We start from the raw sequence: 16,297 nt of genomic DNA, 5'->3' as shown, positions 1-16,297 counted from the left end.
CCCTAAGATTCTCTCCCACAGAAAAAAAGAAAAGAACACTCAAAACAAAGACCCAGTATGGGCTCATTCATGCCTATGCCCTTTCTTGGGCGTGAACTTTTTACTTCTTTCTTCTAAACTGTAAGGGACCCCATGAGACTTACAACCAGTGGAGCAGTGGAGAGTGGCAGCTTCTCTGGGACTTCCCTCTTGAACCCTTCTTCAAGGTCCCCTTTTACTCTGACTCTCCAGTGAGCTGAAAGCAGCCCTGCTTAGGCTCACTTCCGTCACTGGGACTTGTACCTCCCAGTGAACTAACAGCAGCTCTGCCTTGGCTCAATTCTTTCCTATAAGGTTTCTAGGAAGCCAAAGCAGAGCACTGCCTAGACTCTCTTGTGTCGCTTCTTCTACTCTAAGCCCTTCTTTGTTTCACTGTCCCCAGTTTTAATAAATATACTCTAAAAGTCACTTGTGAGACCTTTCCTGCACAAAGTCAAGGACCCACACACTACAGGCCCCCCTGAGGCAGACCTGCTCAGGGACATCCCCATCTGGTAACAAATGGACTCAGACACTGAAACAATGGGACATTCCCAGCATCCGGGGAATAGGTAGGAGCTGCTCTAGGGGGAAAAAAAATGATTACATGGTGCAAAGGGGATGATAATAAGAACTGCAGTTTATTGGTACTAAAAAATTAGCTATCGCAATGACAAAATAACAGTGAGCTGCTCGGCCCGTCTTCTTCCTTTCTTGACATCTGGGCAGTTAGTCATGGCCAAATCCAACCAGTGTGTCATTTGATTTCTGTGCCATCTCACACTTCTGGGTGGGACACCGTGGAATTCTTGGGCCTTGAACAAAATCTTGAGGAGCTGTGCAAATGGCCCAGGGGACTATCCATCACTGGCATTTCCTCTGCTGCTCATGTCAAAGCCCTTGAAAACTTCTGCTGTGGTGGGGAGTGGTGCAGTTTGCATTTGAACTTGCTTCTTTTCCTCAGGCTTAAAAATCTATGACTCCATCTCCTTGTCCTAGAATTTATAACATCACGTCAACATAGACGTTCTTGTAACCCTTGATGTCTTTAAACTTGTTGCTCCTCAGATTAGCTTGGATCTGCCTTTGGCCAGTCTTGAAGGGGACAGTCTTTAGAGTGATGCTGGCCCTGTGTTGGGGTTTGAGGATTCCAATGCTATGGCAGAGAAAGGAGAATTGTCAGAAAACCACAGGCATTGTGACCACCCCAAAGCCCTTTCCACTCACAAGCTGGTCTCTCTTTTCCCAGTGTCTCAGAGCCTAGCCTGGGAGCCCGTGTCCAGAAACGATGTGCTGAACCCAAGATATGCCAGGAGAGAAAGCTAAGCACCCCAAGCACTCACAAGACTCTCTGCTGTTTCTTGAAGAGACCACTTCCTTCCACGGTCAGCACACAGTCTTCAACCTGCTCCGAGAGAGGGTTTGAAAATATCACCTGTATGGAGATGGGCTGGTTCACAATGGCTGCTCCTAGGACCTAAACAGAGAAGTCCAGAGGAGAGGAAGGAGCAGAGAATTAGTTTTATTTTCCAATTCACCAAACTGTTAAGGAGTGTACTGCTCCCTAGATCTATTTCCTGAAGAGCTGGACTTCCATGGCCCGAGTTGTTCCAAATATAGGTTAAAACCAACTTAATGGGTTGTCATTAACATTTTAAAAAAGAAGAAGAAATAGAAGAGAAGAAAATATCAGTGTACATCACATAAGCTATTGTTATGTGAAACTTTTGCTTTTATACATGTATGAATGTCTAAAATATTTTATATCATCTAATACAGCATATGAATAAGTCTGATAAATTGGGATTCTCCTGTGATGTGTGCTCTACTCCAAGGATTATCTCCAAGAGTAACAAAATCAAGACCTCCCAAAGGATTCTCATGTATAATTGGAGTAGATAGAATATTCTTTGGCAGCTTTTGTTTGTTTCTTCTTATTACAGTTCCACCCATCCCTTCCCTCCTCCTTATCATAACTAGCTCATTTCTTTTCATGTGAAAAGCTCATTCAGGGCTGTAGAGACAAGAAAGTTGCCTCAGAAAACCTGAAGGCACTTTTGGAAACCCTTCCTAAAACGGACTCCCCTGGCTGGACTTGCCAGAGGCACGCCATCAGGGGCCACCACAGGCTCACGCCACAGGGTCCAGGAGGCTGCTTAGCCTCGGGGAGCCAGCACTGGAAGGAAGGGACCCAGACATCTTCCCACTCAGAAGACCACAGAATGTCAGAGCAGGAGTCCTCAGAGGTCATCTGGTCCAATCCTCTCAATTGACAGTTCAAGAAGTAGAGGCCCAGGGGTTTGTCCAAGGATGCACAGTTAGGAAATGGCAAATCAAACCTAAGCTGACCTTCAGGAAGTGCTCTCTACTCCTTTTCAGATTCCTTCCAATTCCTTCTATTTGAGCTCATATTGACCCTCGGAGAGACCAACAAGGGGAGGTGGCATAAGAGAGGAACCTCTCCATGGCAGCTGCTCAGAGTCCACCCATAAGTCATCTAATTGTGCAAGAGGATGGAAACATCACCCAGTGTTTTCAGATAAACCTCCTGATCCAGGTGGGAGATACCTGGAAGCACCAAAAAAGGCAGAGGAAAGGAGGGGCTGCTCTCCTGAACAGCCTCTCACAGGGCTCCGCCTGCTCCCAGCTGACCCCAAGGAGCCCCAGGCCACTTTCAGGGCCCTTGCCTACATTAATCATGATGGCAGGATACACTAAGTTGATGATCTTGTCCACCAGGATCTTCTTGGGACTGCTCTTCTCTTCTCCCAGGGCAGTGATGCGAATCAGCTTGTCTGTTGACAGGTACCGGCTGTACTGGGAATAGGGGATTTGGCAGGGATGGGTCTTTGCTAAAGAGAGAACACAAGGATGAGGTGAGACTGCTGGGGAAGTAGCTGGGCCCAGTGGAGATGGGCACCCTTTTATAGAGAGGAGGAAGCCAACATGCACTAAGCCCCACTGAAGCAGGTACCAGGTGTTCAGATGGAGAGACTGAGATGTGAAATGGCTTGCCCAAGGGTATTCGGCTGGTAAATGGGTGAGCTGAGGCTCTAATCAAAGTTTAGATGACTCCAAAACTCAAGTTTTCCCCACTAAACCAGGCTACTTACTTTCCTTGGAGTAGTAAAGGAAGGATAGAAAGCAGACGAGGAGACAGAAGGTAAAGGTAAGGTGGTAAGGGGAGGAAAAGGAATCTATGCTGGAGGGGACACCAGGAACACTGGTGTCACAGGGTGCCACAGAACCTGTTGGCTGGCTTGACCCCACTGGCATTTCCATAACCCTTTCTGTGTACACAGAGTACCCATGCCCATAACCAGAGCCCATACCTTCTTCAGGAAAGAGTTGGATGAAGGCTGTGTCCTGCCAGAATGGGGGCAGGGGGCTGCCATCATGCAGCAGAGACTGGGCACTCAGATTCACTTTGAGGTCCTTGAACTGAAGTGACATGTTGAGGGCCAGAAGGACAAACTGTATGTCCTGGCCCATGTTGGGTAGGTCGAGCAGCTGAAATTTCAGGGAAACCTGGATAACATCACTGGGCCGAAGGGAAGGTGTATCCAGGCTTCGAGGATGGCCTTGGCTCAGTGGTATGGGCCTGAAAGGTTGTGAGTCTGCTCGGTAACGGCCTTGAGACCTTCCAGCCTCCAGCTTCTGAAGAGCCTTCAGAAATGCTTCCCTTTCCTGAGGGGAACCTGGGAAGGCAGAGATAGCACCAGCTGTAGGCCAGGCTGACCCAGGGGTTAAGCCATGGTTGAACATACTTCCCAACAGCTCCGTCAACACTGCAGGGTTGTTAAAACCCTCATTTCCAACAACAAACATGCCCTCAATTCATCAGGTGCTTTCTAAGCGTCAGGCTCTGCTGAGTCCTTCACTCATTTCATACTCATATTAACCATGAGAGAGATGTATTATTATTATTATTCCATAGACAGAGGTAGAAAATGGGACTCAGAGAGATGATGTCATTTGCCCAAGTCAGATAGCTTGCAAAGGGCAGAGTTCAGGTGGAAACTAAATCTGCTCAAGTTGAAAAACATCTGTGCTCATGACCAACAGACTATCCTGACTACTTCATGTGAAAGACAAAGGCCCAGAAATATGGAGAATAAGCCTCTTAAAGACAACAAGGCATGATGTGCTTTCTGTTCCAGCACCAAATTATTGGTCAGGTATAGACTAATTCCTGGAGATTGAAAGACAGTGAAAAAAAAAAGAGGAAATTCAGTCAAGCTGAGTTCCCAGAGCACCCAGACCTCAGTCCTAGGGAGGTGCTGTGGCCAGGAAGTACAGGAATACTCACGGGCTTCCCTAATGATCCCAGCAGTTGCCTTCATTGATTGTTTACTGTCTCCAGGGCCCTACTCCACTGTTTTACTGCATCCATACAGCCTCCCCAGGCAGAGGCCACTTTTGTCCCCTTGCTGTGGGGGTTGTTCTAAGCTCTGTTTCAGTCAGAAGAGCATCTTGAGACACTGGCTTCAGTAAGGGCAGACCCAGGGAGATGTGGATCAGATTAAGCTCATCTGTGGTCTGTTCTACCTGCAGATCTTTTCAGGCTGGGTGGGAGGAGACAGCACACCCAGGCCCACTAGAATATCACTCCAGACCCCGCAAGCTCACAGGGGAACCCCAAGGATCTTATAGCAAATGCTGCCACGCCCCACCCACATTGGCACTTGCCGTTTCAGTACCCATGTGCCCTAATTTCAAATTCTAGCATCTGCCACTACTCTGCCCAAGGCTTCCTTTGCCATCAGAATGTACTCTGCCCTTGCACGGGGCAGGCCAAGAGTGCTAGGGAATTTACACCCCACCCCCGAGGTAGCCCTCAACTCCTGACTGACAGGAGTTGGTGGATAAATAACAGCCTCTTGCCTCTTGGGTGGGATTTCAACTGGTGTCCTGCAGCACACTGGCATGCTGCAAGAATTTTTAAAATGTGCAATACCTGACAATTAAGTCTGAGGCACTGACCTCTTTCCCTTAGACTGTCAAATAAATGACAATGGTCAACACAACAATAGCCTTCTGGTGTGATTAAATCAAAATTATATCTATTTTTAGCCTGACCTGTTGTGGCAGTAGATAAAGCATTGACCTGAAATGCTGAGGTCACCAGTTTAAAACCCTGGGCTTGCCCGGTCAAGGCACATACGAGAAATAACTGTCTCTCTCTCTCTCCTCTCTCTAAAACCAGTAAATAAACTCTTTTTAAAAATTATACTTATTTTTTGTCAGATCAACAAAATAATATTTTTTTGGTGTGCCACAGAATTTTAGTAATTAACTTATGTGTTAAATGAAATGAAAAAGGTTAAAAATTTCTGATCTAGGATATTGTTTTACACTTTACACTGAATCCCTCATGGGATAGTTAGATTTAGCAAATAAAAATACAGGGCCATTTAATTTGAATCTCAGGTTAACAACAAATAATTGGAGACGTGGTTAGACAAAAGCATTATTCATCCTGTATTTTCCCTGGCGATCCCACTGGCAGAGCTCCCCAGCGGTCTGGGCTCCAGCTGCCCACAGGGCGAAGAGGCTTGGTGAGGCCTCCTGCACTGGCTTCCTCCCCTCCCGTCTCACTCACTCTCCTTCCGCCCACGCAGCCCTCACAGATAAACCACTGGTACTTGAATCTTTGCCTCAGGATCTATTTCTGGGCACACCAACTAGGATAACCCAAGAGTGGGTGGGGTGGAGAGGGGATGGACGGTACTTCTGTGCTCAATGCTCATCTCTTGCTGTATAGCCCCTTCCTCGGCTTGGGTTCTGGAGCTTCTCTATGTTGGCCCCAAAGGCCCACATAGACAGACACCCACTTGACAGCATTCCCAGCAATTGCTCAGCTACCTCCCTTCTCCCACCCCACATAGCCTGACCTACCCCCACTCAGATCCTGCTCCTTACCCTGCTTCTGGTCCTCATGGACTGGATATTTTTGCTTGACTTTCTGGTGATTTAACCTGCTGGTTGATGTTCGAGGAATTAGTCCACAGCTGACTAACTTAGGTGCCCCTTTGCCCCTGCTGGCTTGAATAAGAAGTCCCTGCCAGGTCTTATGAACATCTGTGGAGAGCACTCACTGACCTGTGTGATGTGGGGTGGTGGTGGGCATGAGGAAGTGAGGGAGTTCAGGATGCCTCAACTAGGAGCTTACCCCTGAAGAGCTGAGAAGACAGTGGCGTGGGTCCCCAGAGGCCATTTACAGCTGGCTGGGAGGTTTCCTGGGGTCAGGGGAAGGCACCCACAGGATCTGAACTCCGAGTGGGGCTGGCTTAGTCATACCTTCTTCGTACTTGTAGTTCTCTGTGACGTCATCCCGCTCATCACTGTGGATGCTCTTGGTGCTGATAAAATTGCCAACAGAATTCGTGTCCCGGTGAAGTCTCTGCTCCTTCCCTCCGTGGACGAGCCAGGACACACAATCAGCATTCACCATGGAAAAGGCAAAGGCCGTGTCGTAGCTCAGATTCACCTCTCCCTCTTTGATGGCTCTGACGGAGGCAGGGCCGCAGCAGTACAGGCCTGAAGGAGAATAGAAGAGCCATGATGCTGCCCCCGGGGCAGAGGTAGGGGCTGTTCCTGCGAGTGAGTTCTGCCTTTCTTCCAGAGAGCCTCACCGTTGCTCGTCTCCTGAGGTGTGGCGTCCAGCACCTGCCAGCCTCCGTATCCGGGAGGGAGGTCCTTCCGGGCCATCCAGCACTCGTTCCAGACGTGGAAGTTCCTGAGGGAGAAGCCAGAGGAGTCAGTGTCAAATAAGATAAGGGAGACTTTGTAATGCATGTGTGACTTCGGAGAAAGGCAAGGACAATGAGCAGATGGACTGTCAGATAGAAAGGCAGACCTAGCTCGCTCCTGTGGGTGAGTAGTGACTGGCTCTTCCACCTGTGAGCCTCAGTGTGCCCTTGTGAGTAGAGAATGAAGGCTTCCAGGGCCAGCTGAAGTTAAAATTCCTCATTCTGTCTCTCAGAAACATCCCTGTGGCCTTCTCCTGTGTGGGCTGTTGACTCACAGAGGTAGATATGATCTTTGTGTCTGGAGGTGAGGTATCAATCAGGCCCTCCTGTGGCCACAGACTGAATATTGAATGACAGGTGACAAAGAGGAAAACCTCACCCAGGGCAGAGAGCTCTTATGATGTGAGCATTCTAAACTCAAAATAGTTATTTTTGTGTTGGGCGGTGTCCCAGCCTTTGGGATAACAAGATCTGGGGTAAAAGTGGGGGTGGGGAGCATGAGAGGGCATCAGGCTCATGGGCACACTCCTGCTGGTGGGGTTTGCCCTACACAGAGACTGAGAAGTTGTCTCTCACCAGACAGTGTCCTTCTTCTTATTCTCCAAAATCCTGCCTGTGTTGTCATAATACTCATCTATGATCAGGTTTCCGTCTGTGTCATGGCCAGAGTCAAAGTTGGTGATCACGCGGGTGGGGATTCCCAGGCACCTCATCACTGCAAAAAGGGCAGGAAATAATTTGGGGTTGTGGATTCAGGAGTTCTGTGGATTCCTAGAATTAGGGCTCAGGGACCAGGGAAATTATTCATTTGGTGCCTTTAGAACCAAGCAGGAGCTGTGTGGGGCACTGGGTTGGTGATGCTGCCAACCTTCCTCCCCACCTTGCTGAGCTCCTCTCCTGCTCATAGTAAGGAAGGAAAAGTCAGGCCCTCTACCCCTCATCCCTGAGGAGGAAGAAACAAGGAGAATGCGAAGGAAGGGAGCCTGCAAGGGCAACAGAGTCAGCCAGTTATAGATTAACTACTTCCTATAGTTCTCTGAAAGGGTGACTGGAGCCACTTGCTACACAAAGCAAAGAAGGTAGAACTTACCTGAAAACCCCTTCCCCTTTTCTTTTCTGAAATACATATTTTGGAAATACATAATTGGAAATACATATTTTATTTAAAAATGTATTGTATAATAAATATGTATTTTCCGATGGCTTTAGGCAACCCCTGTGTTTTGGTTGTTCGACCCCCGCCGGAGTCGAGACCCACAGGTTGAGAACCGCTGCTCTAGACAAAGGGATCACGAGCCCCTTGCATGAAAACCTGTATTCTGTAAAAGGTATATAAGATGTAAGAAATCTAACTTCGGGGAGCACGTGTTTGGTTGCCCCTTTTGGGGTAACGCTGCTCCACTGACTAAATAAATCCTGCTTCTTTCATCAAGTTGTCTGGGCGTTTTTGTTTTTGTCCTCCTTTGACTCCTGCAATAACAAAAGACACTCTTTGAAAGGCTGCAGGTTGCTCCAACAAGCACCGCCGCGGGTAACAGAAAGTCTAGCGAGTCATGGGTTCCCCTGCCTGGGCCAGCAGGGTGGGATAGGCACACCTCCTTTGGCAAGACTCAGGGGCCTGACTCAGTTTCACTTCTTTCCCTGCCATTAAGTTCCATCTCCAAACCAAATACCTGAAATGTTTTCCTTCCTGTGGTAAGGATTGTTGGCTGTCTTGTGGTTTGCGCTCCCCCCTTTCTATGAGTGGATTGTCTTGGCAGCTTTTCAAGGAAAAAGCATCATAGATCCAGCCAGAAAGGGAAGGAAACTGTGTAACAGAAGCCTAGAAAAGTGAGCCTGTTCCTGGTGGAGAGATTCTGGAGAAAAGGTAGAATGTTGTCTTTGTTTCTGAAGGAGCATCCTTTCCCTTTGCCAACCAACTTCTTTTCTTTGTCCTCCGCCATATTTCTCCCACTGTGCACTCTTCTAAGAACAGCAATGCCCTCCAGCCCATCCTACCACCAAATGCCCTGGGGGTCCCTGTCCCCTTAAGTCCAACATTGACTGCCCACCCAATTCAATAATAATAACAACAAGAATAGTAATCTACCAGCAGGCATGGTACTGTTTTACATACATTATCCTCAGAACAACTCTACATAGAAGCTGCAGTTATTATTCCCATTTTATAGATAAAGAATCAGAGGGTAGGAAGTGGCAAAGCTGTTCCTCCAATTATGGTTTTACTGCTAAGCTGTACTCAATTCTGAGTCCCCCTCCCAGTATTATGCACACTGTTCAGCATTCTAGTATTTTCACATTATTACACATCCTAAGCATTTTCCTGTGTTATCAAATATTTGCTAAAAGCAATATTTCTAGTAGTGGTTATTTTTAGATATGTAGTTGGTTTCCAATGTTTCCCCTGATGTAAATAATGCTGTAATGAACATCTTTATAGATCAATCTTTTTTTCCTCCCTTGAGACAGATTTTAGGAGGTGAAGTGACTGAGTTGAAAAATATACAGTAGATGTTTCAAGGATTCTTCACATATACTACTGTCATTTTTAAATGTTCATAATTTTTAGTTTAAATATTTATTTATGTTAAACATTTAATTGCTTATAGATTTTAGTTTGGGCTCCTTCTGATACTTTGGCACAAAGCCTCTCCCAGCTAGGGTGTGGACCCACCTCTGGATGCAGCTCAGGATGGGAGGAGAGAGTCCAGAGGGAAACCTGGAGTTCTCTTTGGAGTGTCAGGTCTGCACAGGGCCAAGGAACAAGGCAAGAATGAGCCGAGCGGACAAGCGAGTTGTAGGTGCAGGTGACACAGGACAGCCTCAGAGGGGAGGGTGAAGTTTAGAAGTTGTCACTGAAGAATATGAAACAGGAATGATGCAAGAACATTCAAGTGACTCAGGAGCATTGCAAGAGCCAGGGTTTATGCTAAGATTACAGTCAGGTGGGTGGATAATACTTATGGTAATAAGAGAATGTGCCAAAAGAGGTAGTAGGGAGAGCAGGGAGCAAGCCTCCAACCTACATGCTGATTGGCGGATTCACGAACAGCCACTTGCGGTGTCAATCGTGGTGTCAACTCCTGCTCAGCATGTCTGGATAGGCTCAGAATAGTTGCTTATTAGATTGTGTTGGAAATGTGTTGTCTTTAACCTGTGAACAAGGCTTCTGCAGACTTTCACTCACAATGATTCACAACTTGACATGAGTCTCAGGTGACTTTCTTTGATAATTTTGTGGGAGCTGAGTCCCTCATAAAAGAGAAACCCAGGCCCTGGCCGGTTGGCTCAGCGGTAGAGCGTCAGCCTGGCGTGCGGGGGACCCGGGTTCGATTCCCGGCCAGGGCACATAGGAGAAGCGCCCATTTGCTTCTCCACCCCCCCCCTTCCTCTCTGTCTCTCTCTTCCCCTCCCACAGCCAAGGCTTCATTGGAGCAAAGATGGCCCGGGCGCTGGGGATGGCTCCTTGGCCTCTGCCCCAGGCGCTGGAGTGGCTCTGGTCGCGGCAGAGCAAAGCCCGGAGGGGCAGAGCATCGCCCCCTGGTGGGCAGAGCGTCGCCCCCTGGTGGGCGTGCCGGGTGGATCCCGGTCGGGCGCATGCGGGAGTCTGTCTGTCTCTCCCCGTTTCTAGCTTCAGAAAAATACAAAAAAAAAAAAAAAAAAAAGAGAAACCCATATAGGTTGTGTTTGTGTATGTGCATCAGTAGTGGATTCAGCTAGTTCACATCAGTTCAGCAGAACTGACACATAATTTTTTGTTGAGTTTGGTGAACCAGTTGTTAAAATGGCACTTGTAATCAGGGTTCTCTCTAAGGTGGGTGCCTGGGCAGCCGCCCAATGTGGAAATCACAAATTTACATTTCTTACTCTTTTGTAACATTCATCTGTGCAACAGCGTATTCTAAGTGCCTATAGTAATGATCATCTGTCCATAGGTGAAAAAAATTGCAAGTGAGGATGACTATCAAAAAGCAATATGAAAAGAGCTTAAATAATAGTTTTATTGTTTTTGTCAGTTATTATTTAATATCTTTTCATTAATATTTTAAAACTCTTATAATCTAGTTTGTGTACTTCTTTTATTGTTCCTATTTAAGTATTAAATGCATGAAATAATAATTACCTTCCGATATATCATTTTTTATACTTAAAATGGTCATTAGGGCAGAGAACCGGTTGTTAAATTATTTGAATCCCACCACTGGTGTGCACCCTTAGGTGTGCACACTCATGCAGTGATATTTGAACAAAGTTGGACAAAATCTCAGAGTCAGGAAAGAACTAAAGAGTTCCCAAGGCATATTACACAACACTGCAGTCCCAACATGAATTACAATATCTCTTCACTCAGCCATTTGGCACTTATTCAGTGACAAGTGTCAAGCCCTTGCTATGAACCAGGCAGTGAGTTAGATGCAGAGTTCGCAAAAATGAAAGGCATTCCTGCCCTCCAGGAGTGCAGCTTCCCTTCACACTGGTGGTGGACACTGTCCTGACGGTGTCTTAACACACAATGTCTGTTTCAGGACTGCCCGTGAAGCCTTCTCACCAGTTCTTCCGTCCACGACCATCCCGCCTTCCCGTGTAGAAATGTAGCACCAATTTTACAAGAGAAATTAGTGGAAATTTGTCTATTGAAATTCATTTGGTCTGCTTTGCTACCATATTTTCAATGGCTTATCCTGAAGAATAGAGTCAAAGCCCCAACTAATAGAATCAAAGTAATTGCATTTAAATGTGATGATTCGTGTGTGTGTGTGTGTGTGTGTGTGTGTGTGTGTGTGTATGTGTGTGTGTGCCAGAGAGACAGAGAGAGGGATAGATAGGAACAGGCAGACAGAAAGGGAGTGAGAAACAAGAAGCATCAATTCTTCATTGCAGTACCTTAGTTGTTCATTGATTGCTTTCTCATATGTGCCTTGACTGGGGGCAGCGGGGCTACAACAGAGAAAGACACGCCTCGCTCAAACCAGCGACCTTAGACTCAAGCCAGTGACCATGAATTCATGTCTATAATCATCCGACACTCAAGCCAGTGACCCTGCACTCAAGCCGGATAAGCCCACGCTCAAGCTGGCGACCTTGGGGTTTCAAACTTGGGGCCTTTGTGTCCCAGTCCGATGCTCTATCTACTGCGCCACCACCTGGTCAGTGATAATTTTTAATATCTTTTAATTTCTCCCTGGTTGCATTAAGCTTCCAAATGATAAAAAGTACCACTTTCTGCCCTTCCTCCCATGCCTTTAATTGTTCTCCATAACAATGCAAGATGAGTTATCTTGCATTGGTTTTTCAGATATGCTACCACAAGGTCATATCTGCACTATTCTCTCTTGTCTGCATGACAGTGAAACCTAAAACTGATCTAAAATGTAAAGCCTACTTTTAAAAATGATAGGCATGTAAGAAACAGGAAATTATCATAATCAGGAAAAATGTCAACCAATAGGACTAAATCCAGAAATGACAGAGACAATGGAACTAGCTGACAAGGACCTTAAGACAGCTATTTTAAATACTGTTACTTGCTCAAGAGAAAGTAAGGGAAAACATGAATATGACAAAAAAAAGGAAGATAAAGAAAAATACCAATAAAAATTTTAAAGGTAAAAAATACAATCTATAAAACAAAAAACATACTGGAGAAAATATTGCACAAAGATAGCAATATACTTTTTTATGAGAACATCTTCAAATATAATGCTACCTATTAAACACATCAAAATGTTTCCCTATCACGAGTGTGTGTGTGTGTGTGTGTGAATGGAAATGAGTTATGAGATAAATGGGGGAAAATCAATTAACTTGTTACATTTTTAAAAAACGAAAGGCCTGAAGCTGACCTATTATGATAAATGCCATGACATGAGGAATATGATTAATTTAATCCTAAACATTCCAAAGAACAAAGGAAGCCTGACCAGGCGGTGGCGCAGTGGATAGAGTGTCGGACTGGGATGCGGAGGACCCAGGTTTGAGACCCCGAGGTCACCAGCTTGAGCGCAGGCTCATCTGGCTTGATCAAAAAGCTCACCAGCTTGGACCCAAGGTCGCTGGCTCCAGCAAGGGGTTACTCGGTCTGCTGAAGGCCCATAGTCGAGGCACATATGAGAAAGCAATCAATGAACAACTAAAGTGTCACAATAAAAAACTGATGATTGATGCTTCTCATCTCTCTCCATTCCTGTCTGTCTGTCCCTATCTATCCCTCTCTCTGACTCTCTCTCTGTCTCTGTAAAAAATAAAAAATATATATAAAAAAAACAAAATTACAAAGAACAAAGGAAGAAAATCAACTCAAACAGTGGTAGAGAAGATAGGGAACTGAAATTTGGGGAATGGTTAGAAACATCTTTTAAACAAGAGCCAGCCAGATCTTTAGAGCCTAAGAGGCAGAGATTAAAACACTATGAGACTAACTATAATAGCTAACACTTATGTAAAACTAACCATGTGCCAGGCATTTTTCCAAGTGCTTGCCATATATTAACCCACAGCCCTGTGAAAGAACATTCCATACAACTGATGCCCCATAAATCCATGGAGAATAATGGTAGATTTGTGTTTAAGCCAAAGGTTGAGGCAAAATAACACACCAGAGCCTTGGCCAAGTTTCCTTCTTTGAGAGGAAAAGGCTCATTAAAAACAATGAGGACAAGAGTTATTGTATTGAAATAAAAATCTCGAAGTACTTTATAGAGGCCGCTATACAAACAAGTGAGAAGCAAGATCAGTTTCGGGTAAAGAGAGAAGGGCCTAGCCCCAAGGGATCAGCCTCCTTGTCTTCACGCAGTTTCTCACCATGGCTTGGGGCCCAGGGCCCTACTTTACAGAGAGGGGATGATGCCCCACAGACCTGCTCACAGTCACATGTTTGAGTTTTCTGACCCTCAGCCCCATCCTTATCCGAGGCAGTTGTGGGCAGCAGCCTACGAGGGCCAGGCACAGTCCCAGGATGCCTGGTTTAAAAAAAAATTACTGAGATAATTCACATACCATAAAATTCACCCTTTTAGAGTATACAGTTCAGTGGTTGGTAGTATATTCACAGGTTGTGCCACAATCCCCGCTATCTAACCCAGAACATTTTATCACCTCTATGCCCACAACAGTCACTTTCCATTCTCCCCTCCCTCCACCCCAGGCAACCACTAATGCGCTCTGTCTCTATGAATTAGCCTATTCTGAGCATCTCACATATATGGAATCATGCAATAAGTACCTATTGGACACATGGTTTTGGTGAGAATTTTCAGGCAACAGAACATCACTGTCTCCTCCATTCCCTTGTTACAAAGTAAGGCTTCCAGGCTACTTCACCAACCTCAGCCAAAGGCTGAGGGCCTGACCTTGTCACAAGATGGCTGGAACGGGAAAAGCCTAATGACTGAGAGTTGTGGAGCAGCTGCTTCTGAGTATAGGAAAGGTATAGGCAAGGGATTTCTCTGAAATTCTCAAAGTATCAGACAACTAAACGGATGTCAAGGGTATACAGCCTGTCCACAAATCATAACCTTTGATGCACCCAAAGTCTCCTTTCTGTGATTTTTCTACAGGAACTTAAAGTCAGTATGTTCACATTAAAAAAAGCAATACTGGGTCTGACCAGGAAGTGGTGTAGTGGATAGAGCATTGGACTGGGACGCAGAGGACCCAAGTTCGAAACCCTGAGGTTGCTGGCTTGAGTGCGGGCTCATCTGGTTTGAGCAGAGTTCATTAGCTTGAACCCAAGGTCGCTGGCTTAAGCAAGGGGTCACTTGCTCTGTTGTAACCCCCTGGTCAAGGCATGCATGAGAAAGCAATCAATGAACAACTAAAGTGCCACAATGAAGAATTGATGCTTCTCATCTCTCTCCCTTCCTGTCTGTCTGTCCCTATCTGTCCCTCTCTGTCTGTCTCTGTCACACACACACACACACACTCACACACACACTCACACACACTCACAAACACACACACACAAATACTGGGAGGTAGAGCTGCTAGGGGAGAATGTACTTCTGGGTCAGACAATAGTCACTTGGTCTTTTTTAGGCTTCAGGTTTTTCACCTGTATAATGATGGGCATGATATCTACTTTGCATGTGGGTGTGAAGATTAGTAAGAGTGGAAGAGTACATGTAGGCATGCCAGAAGCAGGAAATGATCATAATCAGGAAAAATGTCAACCAATAGGACTAAATCCAGAAATGACAGAGACAATGGAACTAGCTGACAAGGACCTTAAGACAGCTATTTTAAATACTGTTACTTGCTCAAGAGAAAGTAAGGGAAAACATGAATATGACAAAAAAAAAGAAAGATAAAGAAAAATACCAATACACCCCATTAAAATAATAATAATAAAAAAGAATGCCTAGGTTGAAAGCCTGCCTCTGCTAGACTATCTGCCTTACCCTTAACAAATTATTTAAGCTGTAAGATCAGGGTCTGTACACCACAAGTTCTTCTTAAGTATTAGGACACTTTCTTGCAGCAATCAGTCCCATAAAAATAGAAGCCTCTAACTTGAATAATATCTATGCCTGAATATAACACTATGAGAATACCTATACTGTACCTACACCAGCCCGAGCTTAACAACCCCATCAGAATGCCTACACCAGGGACACACTAAGCCAACGATTTTCAAGCAAAAAAAAAAAAAAAAAAACCCAATAAAAATTTTAAAGGTGAAAAATACAATCTATATATAAAACAAAAAATATACTGGACAAAATATTGCACAAAGATAGCAATATACTCCTGAGTATAGTAAGTGTGCCTGAAGCACAGGGTGTGCTGGATAAATGGCACCTGCTAGTAGGGTTTGTGCAGTATATGCTTAGTGAAGCATGTCAGACCAGACGTGAGATTAGCTCTACTACTCAATTTTCTCATCTGCAAAACTGAGATGGTGATCAGACCTACTTCTTAAGGTCATTTGGAGGACCAAATGAGGCTATCCTAGCTAATACTGAACACTTACTGTAACCAGGCTCTATTCTAAGAATTCTCTATATAGGAACTCACTCAATCCTTTCAATAACCCTACGAGGTAGATACTATTACTTTCCCTATCATACATCTAAGGAAACTGAGGCACATGGTAAGTGACTTGCCCAAGGTAACTCAGTCAACTAATGATAATGCTGGTATTTGATCCAAGCAGTCTGCCTCTAGAGCCCACATGCCACACCACTACTCTGAGCTGTTTAAGTTTTAGCACAGTTCCTGGCACAAAGAAAGTCTTTAATAAACATCAACTATTGTGATTGTGAAATAATGACTCTTTGGCAGCTGAATCACGTTAAGAAGCTTGATAAATACGTAACTTTTAGTGGGGGATAGAAACTGGGTCTTACCCATTTTTGTATCCAAAAGTATTTGAAGCTGCCTCGCATAGAATAAGGACCCAATAAATAAGTGTTATTGGATAAATGAATGAGTTTTGAAAACTAGTATATTTGTTAATATACAACATGATAGCCCTTTTGGGAAAGGCTGGTGCTGACTGAGCTGCAGTTGTACCCACTGCAGCCCACATT

General features: G+C 45.3%; 1 protein-coding gene across 3 annotated transcripts in view; it reads right to left on the bottom strand.

Moving 5' to 3' along the window:
* Positions 1-660: 660 nt before the first annotated feature.
* Positions 661-16,297, bottom strand: part of TGM5 (transglutaminase 5) — a 29,213-nt gene continuing 13,576 nt past the window's right edge. For 2 of the 3 annotated variants that reach the window (XM_066274103.1, XM_066274101.1), the window contains 7 exons: positions 7,347-7,485; positions 6,654-6,757; positions 6,319-6,558; positions 3,351-3,716; positions 2,710-2,870; positions 1,362-1,495; positions 661-1,174 (listed from right to left, as the gene is read on the bottom strand). In XM_066274103.1, coding sequence (XP_066130200.1) covers positions 1,021-1,174; positions 1,362-1,495; positions 2,710-2,870; positions 3,351-3,716; positions 6,319-6,558; positions 6,654-6,757; positions 7,347-7,485 — 1,298 coding nt within the window. In that variant the 3' untranslated portion in view covers positions 661-1,020. The remainder of the gene's footprint in view (positions 1,175-1,361; positions 1,496-2,709; positions 2,871-3,350; positions 3,717-6,318; positions 6,559-6,653; positions 6,758-7,346; positions 7,486-16,297) is intronic. The other variant, XM_066274102.1, reaches the window with a different exon arrangement.

This window comes from Saccopteryx bilineata, chromosome 4 (assembly GCF_036850765.1).
Source record: "Saccopteryx bilineata isolate mSacBil1 chromosome 4, mSacBil1_pri_phased_curated, whole genome shotgun sequence".
NCBI classification, from domain to species: domain Eukaryota; kingdom Metazoa; phylum Chordata; class Mammalia; order Chiroptera; family Emballonuridae; genus Saccopteryx; species Saccopteryx bilineata.
The sequence above is the reverse complement of the archived record's forward strand: the minus strand, read 5'-3'. Positions and strand labels throughout refer to the sequence as shown.